Source organism: Geospiza fortis, unplaced genomic scaffold (assembly GCF_000277835.1).
Source record: "Geospiza fortis unplaced genomic scaffold, GeoFor_1.0 scaffold97, whole genome shotgun sequence".
Taxonomy (NCBI): Eukaryota; Metazoa; Chordata; class Aves; order Passeriformes; family Thraupidae; genus Geospiza; species Geospiza fortis.
In genome coordinates this window covers 2529261-2551224 of record NW_005054343.1, presented here as the reverse complement: position 1 = coordinate 2551224, position 21964 = coordinate 2529261, and the positions used below count along the sequence as shown (strand labels likewise).

The window sequence follows — 21964 nt, the reverse complement described above, 5'->3', positions numbered from 1 at the left end:
TTCCCCTCGCCCTGCGCAGACCCGCGGCGGGGCCCGGGGACGCGATGCTCGAAGCCTCGCTCTGCTGCAGCAGGGAGCTTGCAAAAAAGCAGGTGACGAAATTGAGCAGTAGCAGAGGTGCCCAGAGAGGCTGAGGAGTCTCCAGCCCTGGGGAAATTCAAAAGCTGTCTAGACACAATCTGGAGTAACACGCTCTGGGGGGACCCTGTTGGAGCAGGAGGTTGGACTGGGCTTCTTCTGTGGCTTCTTCCAGCCTGAACCAGTTTACAAACCCTTAAAGTTGCCACGGAAACTCACATTTTATAGCAGACAGCGGGAGTTTTTGAAGCCATGGGTTTTATCATGCAGTTCTCAGAGCAGTGAGCCCTTGGCACTGTTACAAGCCGAGCTCTGTGCTGATAACGGGGCTGAGGTTTCTGTGGGTGATGCACAAACAGCCTGACGGGAACAGAGAGCATCCTATGTGCTCTATTCGAGTTGGAAACATAAACAAAACAGGATTAAGTACAACCTGACTAATAAAGCATAGGTTGAAGTGTAAACCCACAGAGGCACTTAGGTTGTAAATACAAAGAGGGTTCATCTGTGATGTTTCCCAGCATTATTAATTTGATTTTGGCACCTTTAGGAACAGCACAGAACAAGGGCTTGTCTGAGGGACAGACTGCACAGCCAGAAAGCAAACTGTTGAGCCTCTGACTTGGCTCCAGGCAATTACAGTGACTGAGAATTGGTCAGTGAAAGTAAAACCATATTTATCATTCATCCTTTTAAAATTAACCTTGCTCACCTACAGATGGAGGTTACAGATATGTACCAGGTAAATTGTCTTAAATGTTTGGGATGTTTTGCAAATACTACTACCATCTGGAGGTAATTTGTTTAGTTTGTTGATGCTCCCTTTGGTTTCTTATTTTTGCCTTACTTCAAAGACTTGTCAGTTGTCATTTTCAGAAACAAACAAAACAATGATGTTGCACCTCCACTGGCCATAGCACTGTTTTTCCTGCCATTTCCCTTTTTCTAGTATAATTTAAAGAATAACTGTGAGAAATAATATTGTTAGTAAAACCTCCAGTCCTCATTTAGGTTGAGTGAATGCCTTCTTCCTCATCACAGTTGTTATCCAAACAATAGTCTTTACTGTTTGTATACAAACAGATATGTTGTTGTATTAATATTTATATCTTTGTTTCTACAGGTTTTTATTCACAATCCTCATGCCCGAGGACAGAGAATAAACACAAACCGAATGGTGCAAAGTAACCAAGATTCAGACATTTCTCTTCTGAACATTAATCAAGGGATCACTTGTCTGACTTCAGGAGTGCTGAACCCTCAGCTGGGCTATGATTGTCTTCTGGTTGGAACACAGACTAATTTATTGGCTTACGATGTGTACAACAACTCAGATTTGTTTTACAGAGAGGCAAGTTGATTTAAATGTCTGCTTCTTTTAGTATCTCCATAATTTTCTGTTTCTTTGAATTGTAAAGATTACAGTTTTTACATTACTTTGTCAACTAATTATGTGTCTGTGCTATGCATTATTCCTACTGCTATATTCAGAATGTTTTGTCTCTAGAATATCTGCAGTATTTAAAAAGTTAATATATGAAAATTTACACATACAGATATACATTGCATTCATATGTCCCATCACCTAGCAAGACCAACTTAAAAAAAAATAGGCATTCAGAGCTCAGCTAAACTGACAGTGATAATGTTGGACGCTCTCTTCTTCACTTGTGTGGTCTGATGTATTCTTGCCTGCTGTTTCTTTTTCCTTTAACGCTTCTCTGCAGGTTTCAGATGGAGCCAATGCAATAGTTCTTGGGAAGCTGGGAGATATTACACCTCCACTTGCTATTATTGGTGGAAACTGTGCCCTGCAGGGCTTTGATTATGAAGGAAATGACCGTTTTTGGACGGTAAGGCCATGCATAGTAGTTTTGATGTTATTAGAAGATTCTTTCAATGGCACTAAATCATCTTGATTTTCTTTTAATATGATAACTATTAATTTAGTTGTTGATTGTTCTTAAATTATCTCAGGCCTTAAACTCTATTTTGGCCATGTATTCAGTGCACTAAGATGTTATTTGAACGCTGATTGTGTCAATTGTTCTGTTGCAGTTGAGATAATAAAAATAATTCAGTTTCTGACAGCTATGGCCATCACTGAGTGCTGTCCTTCTCTTTGCAGGTTACTGGGGACAACGTTCGTTCATTAGCACTGTGTGACTTTGATGATGATGGAAAAACTGAGGTTTGTAACCATTTACACACAAATTCAGCTGTTCTTGTGGTCTTGTAGTGAAATGATAATAAAAAAACTTAGATTATTTAATACAACTGACTCACATCACCAGTTAAAGTCTCTAATTTTTCTTTATGCCAGGAGCAATACCATGCAATGCCTGTGATCATCACTTGGCAAGGCATCTATTTCAGTGTGAATATGCTTATGAACTTTTTTAAATTTCAGAGAAACAACTTGCAAGCTTACACATAAAAGTGAACTTTTAGAAAGCTATTCTTTTGAAAAGCTTCACTTACACTTGGTAAAATTGAGGAATTTGTCTTCATGTCCAGCCCTTCTGTTTCCTTACAGGGACATGGGGAAATGGAATACTCTTAGCTTTGCTGATTTAAAATGACAATAACTTGTAACACACACCTTGCTGATAATGATGTGAGACAAACAGCAGGAAACAGCTGCCATTCTGATCGTGCAGGCTAAAAGAGATTGGTGAAATTGTGAATTTGTATGGCGTTCTCTTTTGGAAATGTTTCTTCATCCCAAATGAGCAACTGTGCTTCTGAATATGACTCTTTAAGAAGAGTCATAGCTTTCTAGTATACGTCAGATGCAAATCAATATGAAGTTAAATCATTATGCTAAAAATACTTTTGTCATTTATCTTAAGACTTTAAACATAATTACTTGAGCTTTTTGTTTAGTTCCTGAAAAGTCCTCATTTGGAATATCCAGTTGGACTATGTAATAGTGATGGATAAAGGGCCTGGACAGTTTTCATGTGTTTTTTATAAGCACTAAACTGATACAGGCCCTGCTTGATTGGGATCTTTAGGAAGTGAAACAGTTTCAGGTTTTCAAATCAATTTCTGCACAGCTCCTCTTTGTATTTTTTTAATGTGCTCAGAGGTGTTTATAGAAACTGGAGACAGTGTCTAGGGATTCAGAAACCAGGAAACTGATCTATGACACTAATTGCAAATGGTTTGCACTTGTGCTTTTAAGTGGGTTTTGCTATATTTTTCTACTTGACGGAAGTTCATTCTCGGCAGTTGGTGCTACTTTGGGCTGAGTAGAGCTGGATACAATATCTGACTAACTTGTTGAGCTAGTTACCCCAACTTGCATTTACTGAGATGTTTTCAAGGTTCTGTTTGATCTTAATTATCTAGGTGATTTTAAAGGGTTTTTCTTATTTATTTACTTTTATTTGTGGCTTTTGTGAAACTGCCTCTGCTTTAAAACTGAAGTTCTGAGAAAGTGCAAGAAGAAGCTTCCTAAATTATCACTTTGTGTCTTACCTGGTAAATGACTGTGTTAGCTTCATTTCTGTTCTTTCTGTCCCAGTAAAAACAAGTTTTTATGTTTAAAATTTACTGATTTTAAAAACTGCATGAATATACTTTTAGTGGCTAACGGAACTAACTTGTCACTGCTTTCCTCAGGATTTTTGGATTGATGAAGGTTACTTTCTGCCATCTGGCAGAAGACTTGTGGAGCAGAAATTTGACTTACTCTTTCAAATTTCCGTCCAGTGTAATGGAAGTCACTGAGGTGGACGGGGTGAATCAAACTAACAAAAAAAATCCAGGCGCCTCTCGAAAACACAGCATCACCAGTGATTGTTTCAGGATTGTGTGCTTTTATCTGGTTGCCTTTTGCTGGTGGTTGCAACTTCATCAAGAAATCTGTGCTTCCTTAATATGTTAATTGTTACAAATAATTTCAATAGCTGCAGTAGACTTAGCTTGGTATGATTTAGGTTGACATAATCTGAAGCATCTTTACTTGGGAAGAAAAAAAGTCTTTAATCTTTTTAAAAATCCAACTTTGTTATGGATTTATATCTCTTTTGCCAAGTAAAGATGAAAGACTCATGGGTTTCAGTGGGGAAAAGTACTACCAGGTTTTAGACTTTGATTTGTAATTCTGTTTTTCATTGATTTGATGGATGACTTTGTGGACAAGGCACTGAGCAGATCTGTTGCTTGGTTTCTCAATTTGCAAAAGAGAACCTGACAATTGTCATGATCTTCAGTATGAACTTTTCCACTGGCTTCCTTTCCAGTTAATGCCTTCCACCTGGTGAACTAGGAAACAGGAAAAGAACTAAAATGTAGGAAATATTGAGGAGTGAGGATGCAGAAGACCCAATTCAATGCCTATTGGTATAATCATTTACATCAAGACAAAGCTGATTTTACTTCTTGGCAGTAGTGGCAGGTACCACTTAGGCTGGAGAAGCAGAGATGGTTGATACATGGATTCATTGGGGTTGGTTTGTTTGTTTGTCTTGGGGGTTGTTTTTTTTAAAATGAGGGATCTTCAGTGCAACACTTGCAACGTGTCATGGATCTGTTAAAACCTCTTCATTGCTGAACTTGAAGTATTAATTTGTCCTCTGGATCCTGGTGCTTGCTTCCTTAGCTTGAATAATTATTTTTAAGGAGCACTGGGGCTTTTTTTTTCAGCTTCTTGTTGGCTCTGAAGATTTTGACATCCGCGTATTTAAGGAGGATGAGATTGTGGCAGAAATGTCAGAGACAGAGGTAAATTATTTCTGGCTAATGTTTATTATAGTTGCTGACAGAGCTGAAAATGTTGTGTACTCTAAAGCTTCTCTGGTTCAGATTTATTGTGTAGTTTAGTAATTACTTAACTATTTGGCACAGTATCTACTCTGGTAGAACTGTGAAAGTTCGAGTTTAATAATGTCTTTCATTATGCAGGGGGCTTTTGCCTTGTTTATTTATAAATCTGTCACCCCACTGAGAAAAGTGGCTATTCTTGGCTGACAGTCAGGAGCCTGTGCAAGGGTGATTAAGGTTGCTGGATTGTGATTGAAGCTCTTAGTGTCTTCTGAGTAAAAGGATGTCTTCTGCAGTTTTCCTCAAATATTTTTGATGCAATCTTGATGGTGTAACTTGTCCCTGTGTGTACATCCAGACAGTGCATGGCAGGGTAGAAGGAGGATGCCCAGGCAAAACTGGAAGATTATGTTGCAATTGGAGTTACACACTGGCTATATAAAAAGAGCTGTGGTGACTAAAGTAAGGTATGGGGGCAGATATGTTTACAGAGGGATAGGAGTAGCTGTAGGAGTTGCTGTTTAACTTAACTGAGAGAAGATGCCCGGTGATTTTGGTTTCTAGGAAGGGAGTAAAATATCCTTATCACTGCATTTAGAAGTGTTCTCAGTCCTCTCACAGCCCTTCTGGACCCAAGGTAGAGTGAGGTCACAGACCGTTGTCCTTTAAGATCTGTGGCCTCCCTGCTGTCCAGGGTGGGACTAAAGGGCTTAGCTAATAAACCACTTACGAAGAGCTATAAAAGACAAAGCCAGGCACTGTTCCAGAAAAGGAGATTGTTGCTATCCCTACAATTAGAACTGGGTCTGTAATATGTCTTGCTCTCTCTGCAGTGGCTAGTCTGGTCATTAGATATTTCTAGTTAAAGGGATGCTAAAGGTCTGTCACTCTCAAGTGTGATTTATTTCCAGATCTTCAGTAGAATTAAGTTCACACGTGCAGTCATAGGAGGCCTATTACGATTCTACTGTTCTAACATAAAAGAACACAGTTGAACCTAAACCTTTATTTTTAGGAAGGTAAATTCAGGGAACAGTGTCTTTGTACATTATGTTTGCTTTGGAAGTCTTGAGTAGTTTTCATTTTCTGTGTTTAATCACTTACTCTGGTGAAGCTGAAGCTGTAGACTGTTGTGATTCTTATAAATGGACAATAAGTTTGGGTTTATTATTACCTTTGAGTTTCTGGCTGTTGCTGTGGTCTTCTGTCCTTACTGGGTGCTTGTAATTTAGTTTGATGCTTAGGAAAGACTCAGCAGAAGATTGTGAGAGGAAAGGATAAAGGGTTTGGAAACAAAATTTTGTGGTAAAATATCCAAGGGGCACAGTCAGATGAGTTTAGATAAAATGTTGGGGAAGAATTTAACTGAAGGAAGTCTCCTGTGCTATGTTGTACAGAAGACCAGACAGATGATTGCAATTGTTCTTCCTGAAATTAAAATCTTTAGTCTCAGTGTGTGGAAAAACCTGCATTTCCAAGCCCTGAGAACCTTAGCTCAATGAGAAATGGGTTTTAAAAGGAGTGAGAAACAGACCAAGTTATGACTCTCAGGTCTTTCTCCAGAGCTTATTCAGGTAGGACGCCTAGCCTGGTGTTCAGTTGTGTTCCAAAGAAGTCCAACTGTGGCAGTTTTTAATTTTTATCTTACTAGTACTGGGCAAAGATTTTCTACCAGTAATATCTCCGGGGCTTTCCTAACCCAGGCAAGTTGAACCTTTGGCATCATCAGCTCCTTAAGCTTAAGGAATATTGTGTGTAGTTTCTCAATGCTAGTGTGTTAGCACTGATGACCACAAGAATCCTATGAGCTGTTGTTTTGCTGTCTGTGGTAGGAAATAGTTGGTCAAAGTACACAGTTTGAGGGCAGTTCTGCAATCCTTGCTGAAGTGTGTCCTAACACTGGAAATACAGCTTGTGTGAGGAAATCCTACAAGGCCTTCAGTGATTTCAGACTGATTCCTAAAAGTAGTTACTTCAGTACTCAGTGCTTCCTACAATAGACTTACTTACCATTTAAGAAATGTAGGACTCATATCACAGATGTATAGCCTGTTCCCTGTTAGTTGAAGTTGCACAAGTTCTCACTCCTGTGTCCTCTCTCTCCCTCCTTTCCCCTGCAGACCATCACTGCCCTTAGCCCCATGTATGGCAGTCGCTTTGGCTACGCTCTTGCCAACGGCACTGTCGGAGTTTACAACAAGGCAGCGCGCTACTGGAGGATTAAGGTTAGTCCATGGTTGGAGTATCATCACTGGAAGCTTGAAGGCTGCCTGGAGACTTGGTATCTAATTCCAGGTCATTCTGATGTTATCTTTAGGTGAACTTTGCTGAGCAGAGAACTTAATGTAATTTTGTTCTTACAACATCTACCGGTTTTTATAGGTTCGTATAAAATACCAGGTCAGTTCCTGCAGTATTTTTGGGCTGTTGGTGGTGGTTTAAAGACAGGGATACAACCATACAAATAAGGATTCTTCAGCTTAGCAAGAGACATTTGAGTTTGTGTTAGAAAATCCTCTGACTGAATCAATAAACTTTTTCAGAAGCTGAAATCTTGCATTGTCTATGTTCAAGATTAATTTTTCTCATCAATAGCAACTTCCTGCTCCAGCAAATCAATTTGACAAGATCCTTTCCTGATGCTCATTTTGATATCCTTAATATAACACAGAATAGTATATTTAATAGTAATAAGAAGATTCCTTGAGAGGTGGCAGGAGGAGGCTCATTGTTGTCCTCAGTAGTCTAATTTTATGACCGTGTTGAGGCCCTGATACTTTTTTTCCTAGAGGATTTGGTTTTTTACACTTTGTCTTTGTGAGTTATAATCATCTGCTTGGATGAAAATGTATTTAAAGGAACTATCAGGTCCTTTAAAAGCAGTGTACTAGATTAGTAGTGCAAGGGCCAAGATGTCACATGTATCTGTGACCTTAGTGATGTTCTGTTAAGAGGCATAGTTGTACTCCTTTCTGTACTCTCTGTAGTCTCACAGTCCAGTGTTTTGCAAGTGGCAAGCCTGTGGAGTTTAGAGAACATACCCAAGGTTAATTTGTTCTTTCTTTTCTGCCCTCAGTCAAAAAACCAAGCAATGAGCATACATGCATTTGACCTGAACTCTGATGGAGTGTGTGAGTTGATCACTGGCTGGTCTAATGGGAAGGTGAGTTTATACAGGGGGAAAATGAGGAGCTGTAGATATGGGGGCTGTGTTTGAACAAGGCTGTTGAGTTATCTGATGAACAACAACTAAAAAATAAAAAAGACTTAGAAACCTGAGCACTGCAGATCTATTGCAATAAACGTAGTTTGGCTTCTGAGTCTTGTGCCAAATGCAAGATCAGAGAAAAGCTGCTTCCCCTGCTTAGCTCAGAGTCAATTGCTAAGGTGTGGCAAGTTGTTTCCATGGCAGCAGAGATCATATGCCACATCCTGGAGTTCTTGAGTGTCTCTATTCAGGTGTGTCTTGGGGACACGTGAATAATCCTCTGCAGTGTGTTCTGAATGTTCCCAAACCACAGGGAAGACAAAGCAGTTATGTAACAGGAGAGCAGCGTCAGTCTTGACTGTGGCAGGATTAATCAAGCATTATTTCATTTTATGTAGGGGCATTCTATACAGCTCAGTTTTAGTCTTTTAAGCCTGTTCCTTGGTATTCCCCTTTTCCAGAAATGACTGTTTTAACTTCCACATCTCTCCTGGATGCAGCTTGCCAGGTTTTTCTGTAAAGTTGTGCTTTTTTCTTCACACCTCTTATTACTGTCATTAGCCTGCGGCACTTTAATAACTTCATATCAAGCTGGCAGTCCAGAGCCCTGATGTGTTGTAACTTACATTGGATTAGATGTGTAACATTGTCAGAGAGGGAGCTGTGGTGGTGAAACAGCAGGCCAGAGGCCTTACAAACTGAATCCTGACTCCAGCTGACAGAATCCATGAGAAAGCTGACAGCTCTTCATGAGAGCAGAGTCCTGCAGCAGTGAAAAACAACTTGTTTTCCTTGAGAAAGAATTCTAGGACTGTAGAAAACAACCTGCTTTCCCTGAGAAAGAACTCTAGGACTGTGAAAAACTCTAGCCACCTGTATAAACTGTTTTTACACCATTAGGCAGGAGAATGAAAATTGTATATCACAAACAACTCATTCTGCACGTACACACCAGCAGATTGAGTGACCAGTCAATACAGGGTAACAGCTTGTTACTGTCCAGTTGGGGCTAGACAGGGGATGTTCTTTAAAAACTCTATATAAAGAGATGCATTAATAAACTGTGACCTTTCTTCTTTGCTCCATGAATGCATGCCCTGCATCTTTCTTTACTGAGCTCCACAGTGACAAAGAACCTCTCCTTGCTTTGCTCATGTTTTTTTCCACTGGTAGTCTCTACCCAATTTGTTGGTCTAAACCAGTCCATAACTCCTAGAAAGAGTAATGCTGTGACCTGTGCTTTGGAAATTACACAGTGCATGGAACTGAGCCCACCTCACCCTTCTTATCAAATGAAAGATAATTGAAGGTTGTGGTATTTGTGTATAAAAATAATTCACCACACAAGGGCTGCAGCTGAGAGGTTGTAAATACTGCATTAAAGTTATTTCTGGTTTAGTCCTGTCATTGCTGCATCATATGTGCATAACCTTTCCAGTGCAGATTTTCAGTTCCTTTTATTTCCTTCCTTTTTTAGTTTTGTAACTTAGGGAAGCATTTCTGAAGAGAAGTTCCTTCTAGCTCCTTCTAGAGTCTGCCTAGAGGTCATTTCTTGATAGTACTTTTTTCATGTGTGGTGTTTGGATGAGCAGAGCTGAAACTTCCCCTGCAATTCTGTGAGCAGAGCTGGGTTTTAGTTAACAGCTCATGACACGAGTTTTGGAGTTGGCTTTTCATGCTGAGGCTTGGAACTTTTTGTTTTTCCAGGTTGATGCACGCAGTGACCGGACTGGGGAGGTCATCTTTAAGGACAACTTTGCTTCCTCGATTGCAGGACTGGTGGAGGGGGATTACAGAATGGATGGGAGCACCCAGCTAATCTGCTGCTCAATTGATGGTGAAGGTAAAAGCATTGTTAATGATAGTAATGTAACACACAGCAATATCAGGCACATCACATCATCTCAGATTAGCTAAACATCATTTTGGTTCCAACGTTTTGTGTGCCAAATTCCCTTTGCTTTATGTGCAGTTAAGGGAATTTTGAGTTATGCTATCTGCAAACAGGATTGTGAATATTGCCTTTTCTGTGAGAATCAGCATGTGTTTCATTATGATCCAAGAAACCATCAAAATTCATTTGTCTAATGGAAGAAACCCCATCCTAATGCAAAGATAATGATATTCAGTACAGACTCTGGTTCTTCAGGCTACATTATAATAGATGTATGTATAGGAAATCTTTTTTCTGTGTTTTAATTCTTTGGCTGCTTTGCAGTAGGTAAAGGTGTTTAAAGAACTAAGGGTGTGTGTGTTTTGGTTTTCTTCTGCAGATGAAGAGTTTTTATATTAGAAATTTTAGATGTTAACAGTGCTTTGTTTCCTGGAAAATGCTATCCTGAGACTGGAGAAGTGGTGGATTTATCCCACCATGCATTTAAGAAGTCAGACCTTGTTATTGTGAGTGGAAATAAATATGATCACAGATGATTTAAGTAAGCTCAGTATGAATTTACAGGGATGGCTCCAGGAAAGACACTGGTGTGATTATCCGACTCCTTGGCGTCAGTGGCCTGAGACAAGCAGGTCTGGCACAACCCATTTGAAACAAAAGCCTGTCCTTGTTAAATAGCAATGTGTTTTGCTGACTGTCTTAATCACAGGCTGTGGGGATTTGCTGCATTTGGGCTTCAGCCTATAAACCTTTTTCCCAAGCTTATGGAAGGGGAGCATTGTAAGCAGTTCTGGAGAACCTTGTCCTACAGAGTTGTGTAGGTTGGTATCATGAACATGATCATCCTTTTCTGATGTGTCCACTGTAGACAAGCCTTGCACGATGGGGATCCTTCAGGCCTTAGTAATTAGTGTGGCTGGGGTTATATAGAGAGTGTTATTAGAGTTCTGTTTGGGACCAGCATCCTTTCACATGAGGTGTTCTCCTGTGTTGCAGTGGTTTTTGTCTTGCTCTCATTTTAAGTGAATGATTCACTCAGAAATAATAAAGTGTGTCCTTTCATTGGAGGGCAGTGTGCAAGCTGAATGATTTCAAGTTCCATGCAACTTTTTAGAGGGCAGCAGTCTTTTGCAGTCAGGCAGCATATTCTTCCCAGGTAGAAGATTTTTGTCCCTGGCTTTCATTGTCAGAGCTGCAGTCAGGGTGCACAGCCTTAGAGCAAAATGAAAGTTGTCTCATCACCTGTTCAGGTCCTCTGTCTCCACTGACAGTTAGAGGTATTTCCATAACAATGTGCTCCACTGGGCTACTGGGAAACAATTCTTACCCCTTGAAGTGAAGTATCCCTTGATTTGGGCAAAAGCTTATGTGGGTAAATTCTTGTTTACTGGCTGATTAACAGTGACTTACAGCCACTTCCAGACAGCAACAACTCCTCTGACCAGCTCTAGAAATCCAGGTACACATTTTATTAATTTTGCATAATTGTAAACTTGCCTAAGCACCTTAAAGAATGATTGCAGTGGGAATCCTCTTGCAAAAGGACTGAGTGCTGCACTTGTCTGGTCAGGTGAGTACAGCTTAAAGATGGGTTAGAAAATCACCTTTTTTTTTTTTAAATATGCGGTTCTCTTGCCTCAGTCACCAAGAAAATGATAGACTGTGGGTCTAAATCAATGCTCAGGTTTTCAGCTGAATAGTACTAGCTGAAGACCAGAACTGCAGAGGTGGTACAAGGGAGTCATGTAACAGAAACTGAAGTTCTGGGCAGGCTGTTAAGTCTTTGCTGAAATGGGCTATGTTTTGTTTTTGTACAGTCCGAGGCTATCTGCCAGGAGGGGAGGAAATGAAAGGGAACCTAATGGATACAAGTGCTGAGCAGGATCTTATCCGAGAACTTAGTCAAAAGAAGCAAAATCTTCTGCTGGAATTGAAAAATTATGAGGAAAATGCAAAGGTACTGCTGTGTAGGGCCAACCACACCTCGGTGTTGGGATAAATCCAGAGTAATCTGGCAAGCGGTGGTGGGGCAGTCCAGACAAGTCAGAGCTGTAGCTTGTCAGGATGCAGTGAGATTGTCTGCTGGGGGCTCCTGCCTCTGCATTTGGCTTGCTCCCTGTGCAAGTTCAGGACTTGCCTTTTGTATTTTAATAATGCTTTCTTTGCTTCTTCCTCTTGCCAGAGCAGTTGTGCTTAGAACTGGATTCCCTTCAGCCTTGTGCTTTGGCTTATGACTGAAAGTTGTAGTTGTCAGTGCATAAACCGTCTTGGGAGTCAGAGAGGATTGTGTGAGAGGATCAGGGAGCACTGATAGCATGTAGGAATCACACTTGTGACTTGATAGTGAGCATTGCAAAAAATAGTCTGAAGAAAGACCAAACTCATCTTTGAACAGAAAATTACCACCGTGGGAGGAGCTTGGAAGATTGTGTTTAAAATTGACATGTGTGCAGTGTTTTTTGAGTAAAGGTTTGCATACAGAGCTGAGGTCCATCCCTAGTGAAGCACTCAAACATACTGTAGCTCAAGTGTCCACAGCTCCATGCTTAATCCAGCCACCACTCATAGCTAGTTGGAAGTGCCTGGGAATTGCTGTAATACAACCTTCCTCTAAAAGAAAAGAGAACTGACTTGTGTGTATGTTTTCTAGGTTTTTTGAATGAAAGTCTTGAAATTCTGATACTGATGGGTGGTATGTGTTTTGTAACAGGCTGAATTGACCACTCAGTTGAAGGAAGCTGATGGGCAGAGAGGCCTGATTCCAGCAAACACTCAACTCCAGACAACCCTCTCAGTTAATCTGGGCTCTGACAGCCAGTCTGCCCATGTGGAGCTCTGTATTTCCACCACAAACGGTGAGTGGTAACCTGCAACCATTGATATTCAACTTCATGTAAATTAATGCAAATTTTTAGTTATATTTAGCTGGTGATTTGAATGTCTCCTCTTTATTGTCTGTAACGTCCCTTTTGTGGTTTCTTTCCTTTCACAGAGTTTTGAATCAAGCTTTGTTCCTTGGATGAGTCTTAGGGGAGAGGAGTTTGATGGAATTTGTTTCTTATTATGTGTTATTTTCTGAGGCAATTAACATTTAACTTGGATGAAACCAGCCTTGGATGAAAACTGCAGGGTGATCCCTGCAGCACTTACTGTGCTGATTGTAAACACCAACCCACAGCTGCATTAGTGAGGGTGTTGCATGAATGCAGCTGGATCTCAGCTGGCTTTACATGCAAAACTGGAATTACCCCAAGACAGCAAATTCACCTTGCACCAGGCATGCTGAGGATGCCGTCAAGTCCTGATAGTCCTGGTCACCTGGGATATTTTAACAATTCAGAGGGGTGATGTAAGGAGCTGAACATGCTTAATTCTGAAAACAGTGGTGGTTTGTTGCCAGAGGACAGCTTTTAATTTGGGAACTGCTTTTTCTTCCTGTTGCTAAGACACAATCATCCGTGCTGTGCTGATCTTTGCTGAGGGCATATTTGAAGGAGAGAGCCACGTGGTCCACCCCAGTGTCCAGAACCTCTCAGGCTGTGTTCGTGTTCCCCTTACTCCACCCAGAGATGTCCCTGTGGATTTGCACATCAAAGCCTTTGTGGGGTACCGAAACAGGTGAGTTGATGGTGTGGTCTCTGCTGCTCTCCAAACTGTGGGACCAGGAAACAGCAATAATGTGGTTTCATGCTTGTCCCACGGGAAGTGCACCGTTAATTCCTGGGTGCCCTCCTCTGTCTTAATGAAAGGAGAGCTGGGATGCTTTCTTAAAAACATTGATGCACATGTGGCACTGAGTTCTTTTCCAGACAAAGTCTAAATGCTCTGGAATCACTGTGATCTGTTCTGTTCTGGTTCTGCTTTTAGAGAAGGAATGCACATTTTTCCAGGAGATGTCTTACTGTGGGTGAGTGGAGGGAATCAACAGATGCAGAGACTCTTACCCTGTCATCCCTAAGGGGCTTGGCCCCTGGATCGTGGCTGCTCTGGATGAAGTACTTGAGCAAGCCTGGAGACACAGCTTTGTTTCTCAGGCTATAAAGTAACCCTGAAGCCAAATGGGTTCAGGGCAAATAGAAAGTAACACATGCTTGATTTCAAGACAACATTTTTCCAGTCTCCCATAGAAATCTCTCCATAGAAAATGAAACATCTCTTCGTATACCTTTGAAAACAGCTTTCTTCCTGCTCACATCTGCCAGAGCTGTTGGTGCCTGAGGAGGCTGCATTCTTTCCCTGAATAGGGAGGCAGGTTTTGAGAGCTAGCCACCCACTGCAGAAAAACTGTATAGGACTGAATTCCCTTTCTGTTTTCTCTATTTGCCTTTATTATTGCTTTTAATAGGACTTCACTGGCCTTGTAAAGAAAATACCCAATCATATAGTAAAATTGTAAATGTATTAGGCTAGAGAGTACACTTCAGTGGAAGAATTATTAAAAATGACAGCAATGGAGAGGAATCATACAACCCCGTGATAAGCCTGGAATTTCCAAGTTTCAGTGTTTCTTCTGGGCAAGCAGTAAGCAGCTCATTATGTAACTGAAAACTGTGGATGTTAGTCCTCAGCTAAAGAAAACCCAGGAACCATTGCAATAGGTGAATCCCTGCTATATTATTAATTCTCTGTTTTTCTGTTGGGTTGCTTCCAGCACACAGTTCCACGTGTTTGAGTTGACAAGACAGCTTCCCCGCTTTTCCATGTATGCCCTGAGCAGCCCAGACTTGGCCACAGAGCCCCTGAGCTTTGTTAACTGTACCATGAATGAGAGGCCACAAAGGGTGAGTTTGCGCTCTTCTTCCTGGTTTCAAGTCTTGCATAGATGGAGGGTTTGCAATTGGCTTGAGATTCCCAATAGCAAAGGAGAAATTATGCAGTGAACTGCACTACTGGCCTTTGGAGTCTGTATATTTCAAGTCAACCCTGCTTTTTTCTGTCTTTAAAAGATGACTCAGTTGAGGCACTCCAGGCATCAGGAATTCCTGCAGGAACTCAAGGCCTGAGATCAGAGGGTGTTTCAGATATTATCTCGTTTGCTGTGTGCCTCCTGATAGCAGGAGACCTGTAGTGAGTGTTGAATTTTGCAAATGAGTGGATGACAGGAAAAAGGCAGCACAGTGCTCAGGTAGTGGCTGAGTTTCATAGCAGTCTCTGATTGTTGGATTTGATTATTTTAGGAATATTCAGCTTTGGTGCAGGATTCAATTGTCCTCATTCCAAGAAGTTCATGACATGGGATTATGGGATGAAATTTAGTAAATGAAATTTCCGTGGTACCCTGAACAGAGTATTCTGGTGCACATTATTTGCAGGGACATTTTGTGGTTCCCCAGGCTTTGCACACAAGGGATGGCTGATGCTCTTAATTTTATTTTTGCAAGATCGTTATGTGGCTGAATCAGAGCTTCTTGCTGCCAGAGGATGCAGAGTTCCAGAGTGCTCCCTTCCAGGTTTGCTTCACTTCCCTTCGTAATGCAGGTCAGCTCTGCATCAAAATCAAGCCTGGTGGAGAGGTGAGTACCTCCCTGGACAAGGGGAGCAGCCCTTCAGTGATATTCCAGTAAATCCAGAATACCCATACTGCCAGAAGGAGGCAGTAAAAGTGAGGGATGACTAAACCGGCAGAGAAAGTACTCATGCTTTTGGAAACTTCTGTGTCTGTTTACTGTCGGTGGGTAAAATTCCAGGGCCTGTTACTGAAGTAAACTGCTTAGCCTGAGGATCTGTAGGAAGGAGACAAATTATTTTCTCACAGAATGGTTTCAGGGAGCCATAATGTGAAGCACAAAGGCTGCCTGTAGCTTCTGCCTGTGACTGGTCCTGTGTGCACAGATGCCTCTCTATCCCAAACCTGAATAAAAGCCCCTTTGAAATCAGTGTGTTCTTATCTACTGAAAGCTGTAGAGCTTGCCCATGCCCTCTTGATAAAAGGACCTGCTTTGATTGTGGGTGACTCTTGTTAGGCAATACTGCTGGGCAGTTTCAGATGTTCTGGCATCGAAGAGTGCTAAAGTGCTTTCTTTCCTTTCTGACAGATTTCCATCAACACAGATGATATTGATCTAGCTGGTGACATTATTCAGTCAATGGCCTCTTTCCTGGCCATTGAGGATTTGCAGGTGGAAGCAGATTTTCCTGCCTACTTTGAGGAGCTGCGGAAAGTATTGGTGAAGGTGAGGAGGCTTTGGACATTTCTGAGTGGGCAGATAAGCAGTCACTGGGTTTTTTTATGAGAGGATCTCTAAACCATTTAATCTTTTTTTGTGGAAATCAGCCCACAATGGCTTGCTGTGTATTCTCTGGGACACTCAACTTTCTGTCTGTTTTTATTCTGTAGAGCAGGCCCTTGGACCCATCAGTTGGTTGTTTAGGATAAAGTAAATATGTTATCTGGGAGACTGAGCTCTGGTTTTGGGTCAGCATGTGAGATGTGTATCTCAGTCTACTCACCCTTTCTGGGGGCCAAGGTGCTGCTCCAGCAGTGGGGAGTGAGGGGAAAGAGGACAGTGTCAGGGATGCTGGTTGGTTAGGTTGGGATTTTATTTCCTATTGCACTTGGCTGAGGTTTAGCCTGAACCCTGTGTGCCCAGGGTGCCAAGGACCCTTGCTCATGAGTTGTTTGCCCTGGACAGGTGGATGAACATCATGCAGTGAACGAGAGGCTCACTGCTGACATGGCTGAGCACTCCAACCTCATCCGCAGCATGCTGGTTCAGGCAGAAGATGCCCGGCTCCTGGGAGACATGTGAGCAGTTGCTTCCTGGTTTGTGTGTTTGGGGTTTAGAATGGCCAGTCTTTGCTTTTCAGGAAGAAAAGGGCACAGGAAAACATTGGTGTGATACAAGATTGCCTAGTTACAATTTTTGATGTAGAATTGTACCTTTGATGGTCTCACCATGAGCTCTCCTTGAACCTTGTCATGTTCTTTAGGTAGGAAACCAGTCAGGGGAAGGCAAGAAGGCAAGGGTAGGAGCTTAGTGTATAGCAGCTTGAATCTACTTCAAAATGGTGAGATATGTTAGAAAAGATATATTAAGGGAAGAAAGCAGGAAAAGCTATCTGTGGTGTGTGAAATTTTGAGAACAGCAAGAAAGACACTTTAGGTGTCAGGTTTTCATCTGATTTGCTGTTTTCTGCTAATTTTGAGCTTTACTTTGAAGAGCAGCAGTAAAGAGGCCCAAGCTACTGCAGGGCAGTGGTACTTTCAGTGGGGAAAGTGGTGCTTCCACTTTGCCTTGCTGGATAAAGTAACTGCAAAAATAGACTGTTCAGGCTTTTTTAGTAAAATAATGAGTATAACCAACATGTCTAGACAAGTCTGTTGTAGCTGGCAGACATGCAGGTGACTGTGGTAGCCAACACAACCATGTATTACTACACCTTTATATTGACAAACCAGGAATGACTTTCTTGTCCTCAGAGATGCAAATAACTGGACTGATTGTTCTCCAGGAAAAACATGAAGACACGCTACAGCGAGCTGTATGACCTGAACAGAGATTTAATAAACCAATACAAAATTCGTTGCAACAATCACACAGAGCTGTTGAATAATCTGAAAGCTGTGAATCAGGCAATCCAAAGGGCCGGGCGGTTACGTGGTAAGTCTGTGTTTTTGAAAGCAGTGGGGAGTCTCAGACCCCCAGAGAGGCACATAACATATGTCCCAGAGGTCACCAGGGTTAGTTAAGTGACTTCAGGCTTTTTGGCCTGAAACTCAGTAGAAGTAATTTTTCATTCTTTAGTCATAGCCAGTTATGTGTGACAATCAACTGTGAATGTCCCATATATTCTGGGATCACAATTCTGTAAAGAACAATTTGAAATAATTTCCACATTTCTGAATGAGGCAGAAATGGATAGTTTTGTTGAACATACTACTTTAAAAATGTTTTTAGAATGACTTCAGTTCTTAGATTATAATTCTGCTTTAAAAAAAAAGCAACTACTAACTTAAGCAGGACTGTTTTATGTGCATTATTAGCCCTGTAGGTCTTTGGGGAGGGAGGTACTTTTTTGTATGTTTATAGCATTCCCCTTCCAACAAACTCTCATAAAAGAGAGCTACAGGGGATTCTTCTTTAAAGAAAGGATTTTATTTATGTACTAGAAAAAAGGTGGTGATTCATCATGTGTTTAAAAAGCATTTGAAAGAAGCCCCAGAATTTTCAGCCTGGATCAAATAAGTATTTTTACCAGTTTCTTACTCTGTAACTGAGGTTTTTTTCCTTTCCTTTCCTTTTTTGTACCTCCTTGCAGTTGGCAAACCTAAAACACAAGTGATCAGTGCTTGTCGGGATGCAATAAGAAGCAGCAACTTCAACACACTGTTCAGGATAATGCGTGTGGGAACAGCTTCTTCTTAGCGAGAGGAGCAGCAGCTGTGCAGAGGCAGTGATTCCATGCACTGAGCAGATAATGGGTGACAAGCAGTTAATTCAGACCCCTACTCCACTCTAGGGTGAAGTAATTACAATGGTATTGCTGTAGTTAAGTTGTCAGGTGAGAAATATTACACAGACCAAAACTCCATAAAGAGAGCATCAGAGTTTAATTGCAGATGTGGTATTTATGTAAGACAGAACTTCAAACAGTTATTTTTTATTACAGTAATTTATTTATGTATTTAAATATATTTTGTAGTTAAGGCATTGGTCTTTTCCATTAAAACATAGACTGGCTTGACTGATTTTGTTCTGATTTAGCTGGGGAGATGTTTACCGCTAAATTTATGTGTTGAAAAAACCCAACCCAAACAACTTCTCTGATTTCTGTTGCATGGTTCATTTACACTTGAACTTCCTGTGCTGGAGAGTCCAGGGTTTCACGCAGGGATGCGTGGCTCTCTAGGTAAACTGCAGAGCAGTGCATGAAAACCACCAAAAGATAACATCTTGCTGGCTCTTAAGCCAGAAGATCTTTGACAGATATCCAGTTCCATGATCTGTGCAGGTAGGAAGTGGTCTGTTTCATATCCAGCACTCTCCCCACACCTGGATTGCAGAAGGTTTTGCTTCTAGCTACTGGTTCTGTGCTTCTGCTGGAAAAACTGCAGATACTGAGGTGGGCAAGGGTGCATTTCAGGAACAACAAAAACAAACTACACACCCAAGCTTGATGCATAATCATGAAGAGCTGGTAGTACTTAATGGGATCAAAAGAATGTATTGGAAAATGACTTGGCTCCTGGCTCAAACCTGTTTAGTTGTGTAATCTCTTAGAATTGGATTAAAATATTACAGTAAGGCTCTATCTCAGATCTAAAGGTATTTTAGAACCTTTGCCAAAGCAAATTTCTTTTGGAAGCTAAAAATAACCTGCACAGGATGGAGGTTGGGCCCCAGTGCTCCTGCATCAACATCACCCTTGCCACCATACAGTGGTGTTAGTGACGTGGGCAGGGAGGAGTTGGCCCATCTCAAAGTCATGGCCTCTAACTGGTCTTTCTTAGGAGCCACTACTGAATTCAAACCAGCAACACCCTTTGTTACAGAGCCACTGGTGAGCATGGTGCAACCAGTTGAATGGGGAATGTAATTCTCACAACATGTTTTATTCCCAAAATGCCCCTCGCCACTGCCTTGGCCCCTTCCATATGGAGAACTCTGCTGCTGAAAGCACAGACCTGTGTCAGTCAGAATCTGCAGCCTGAGCTCATTTGAATCCTTTCAAGAAACTGGTTGTTAGTCAAATCCAGCTGCTTGGTAGAAGGGTGGTGAGCCACCCATGCTGTTCTAAGCAAGTGAGCTCAGAGACTTGATTATGGAACAGTCTCCTGGCATAAGTGCTGGGCTTTCTGCCACTTGCTGTACCTGTTCCCACTGTTTCAAGCTCTTGTTCTTTATGTTCAAAATCCTAATGCTTGCTTGCTTACATTTATGTACTCAATTTAATGATAAGAGAGCAAGAGGGCGGCTCTGATCAGAAAGCAGCTTTCCCATCAGTCTGATTTTCAGGACTACACCCCCAGCTCTGGTCTGCTCCTGGCAGTGAGGTCAGTCCTTCACTCGCTGTCCAGACCTTTGGTAAGGCTGATTTCCCCTATCTAAGTTTCTGAAAACATATTTGTAATTTATTTTCCTGTAAAACCAACTTTTACCTTTGGCAAATGAAAAATGCACGTACTTTGCAAGCAGCTGCACCTAATTGTAAATACAGATTGGTATCCAGCAAGAACATCTACAGAGAAAGCTCCCATTACTGGCACTGTATAAATGAAGGCCCCTCTTCCTCCAGTAGCTCATGTCATTTGAAATTTTAGTGAGTGAAGTCTTTCCTCTGTACCTGCAGCACCAGTCATGCCTGGGGCTGCCTGTGGCTTTAGGACCTAACAAGAAGGGTGGGAGAGCAGAGACATGTTCATTTTTAAACCTTTGAAAGCCAACTGCAAATTTGGCTTCTTAAATTACTTCATCTGAGTCACCAGAGGAAGAAGGGTGGTTCCTTGTGTGATCAGGTAGATATGGGCTTTCTCAAGCAGACGCTGGTATGCCCTCTAGTGTAATACTTATTATTAAAAAGCAGCAAGCTCTAAAAAGCCTGACTTCTTCCCAATCTCCTGGAAGGATGTTTCAAGCTCTACCAAGCACATTGTTAGGCTCACAATTCAGTCAAAGAAGTACCTTTGTTTTGTTAATTAATTTACTCCCAACTTTGCCTAGCAGACTATGCTGTGAATAGCTGTGGTGTCTGTCACTTTTGTTCCAAACTACCCAAATAATTTTTTCTTTGAAACCTCCATTACTTGTCTTGTTCTAGGGGAGAGCTCAGAACAAGAACTTGTTTCTATAAGAACTGCTTTCTTCCCAGGTAGAACTGCTGTCCCAATAGGCAGAAACATACCTCAGAAACCATGATGCAAAAGGTTCTGTCCTCACTTCAGGATTTGTTTCTGGCTTCATCCCCTTGTCTTTGTGAGTGGCAAAGGAAGATTAAAACCAAGTAAGAGAGTTTTGGCAGCACACAGAAATGCTGGCTTTGGGAAATGAGTCAGAGTATGAACAAGATCTTGCAACAGCAGCTTGGGGCAACCACCTCCCAGCCATCCTTCCTGCCCAACAGAGCATGAGGGGGTAGGTAGAACTGAGCAGCTACTCATCATCTGGGATGGAACTGACACTGGACCTAGAGAATCCTGCACAGCGCTCTGTAACAGCAGTGTTGGCCCCTTGCTCTGGCTTCTATGGGGGCTGAGATACCTTTCTCTTTGGAAGCAATGGCAGGGTTTCCTTTTTTAAACTTTGTTTATTGGGATCGAAGCTGAAGGTTGTTGCTCCTGTATCTTCATGCAGACATGGCCACAGGACATCTCACCTGCTCAGGAAAGGGTGCAGAGTACTCATGTCAGCAGTGAGCCTTGCTTTGAGTTTACTGCTCCTGTACTGCCAGCTGTGGTTTTACACCACTGTGGTGGCCTCCAACAACAGGCCTGGAATGGGAGAAGGAGCAGACTTTAATCCAAAGCTGCTGTCTCCCCACCCAGGAGAGACAGGAGCAATGAAACATGCACACTCCCCAGCTCACTGCAAGCCCAGGGCCTGCACTGTCTGGCTTGCCTGAGCTCCAAGAACACCAGCCTCTGAGTGACAGAAAAAAGTTTCAAGTTTCAGGCAAGCAGGTGCAGACCAGGGCCGAGCCTCCAGCAGTGTGTTCTGCACTCTGGCTGTCTCCTGAAGCATTGGTACAGCTCTGCTGCATCTCTCACTGGGCTGGACACCTCAGAGGTGGGTCTGGCACAGTCCTGCTTGCAGTCAATGTGGGGCAGGTGCACAGTATTGAAAATGTGCAGGGAGGTGTTGCACCAGGGCCACACTCACTGCCTTTCTTGCAGTGTTTACCACAGGACTTGGCTGGCTGCTGCCTAAAACATCTGAGCTGATCTCCAGTGACAGAAGCCGTGTTAAAACCCAGGAGATCCCAGGACAAAACAAAAAGGACACAAGGCCATGCTGTTTGGTGACCTCCCTACTACCTGTGGACACCAAGCCAGTAAAAGGTAAATTGCCTCATTCCTG

At 42.0% G+C, this 21964-nt stretch overlaps 1 protein-coding gene across 1 annotated transcript; it reads left to right on the top strand.

Moving 5' to 3' along the window:
• The first annotated feature begins 1205 nt into the window (after nt 1–1205).
• On the top strand, nt 1206–18636 carry BBS2 (Bardet-Biedl syndrome 2). Its single transcript, XM_014307774.2, has 16 exons — nt 1206–1429; nt 1806–1931; nt 2207–2269; nt 4732–4809; nt 6969–7073; nt 7925–8011; nt 9764–9899; nt 11768–11907; nt 12661–12805; nt 13397–13568; nt 14602–14731; nt 15332–15463; nt 15986–16123; nt 16583–16695; nt 17403–17551; nt 18210–18636. Exons 1-16 carry the CDS (start codon nt 1253–1255, stop codon nt 18314–18316), a joined length of 1998 nt encoding a protein of 665 aa, XP_014163249.1. The 5' UTR covers nt 1206–1252; the 3' UTR covers nt 18317–18636.
• Nucleotides 18637–21964: the final 3328 nt, after the last annotated feature.

What these genes read in the sequence shown, in the direction of transcription:
- BBS2 (XM_014307774.2), top strand. Translation starts at nt 1,253, where the DNA reads ATGGTGCAAAGTAACCAAGATTCAGACATTTCTCTTCTGAACATTAAT. An exon ending in CAGATTTGTTTTACAGAGAG is followed by an intron (nt 1,430 to 1,805) that starts GCAAGTTGATTT and finishes GCTTCTCTGCAG; the next exon opens with GTTTCAGATGGAGCCAATGC. An exon ending in CGCGCTACTGGAGGATTAAG is followed by an intron (nt 7,074 to 7,924) that starts GTTAGTCCATGG and finishes TTCTGCCCTCAG; the next exon opens with TCAAAAAACCAAGCAATGAG.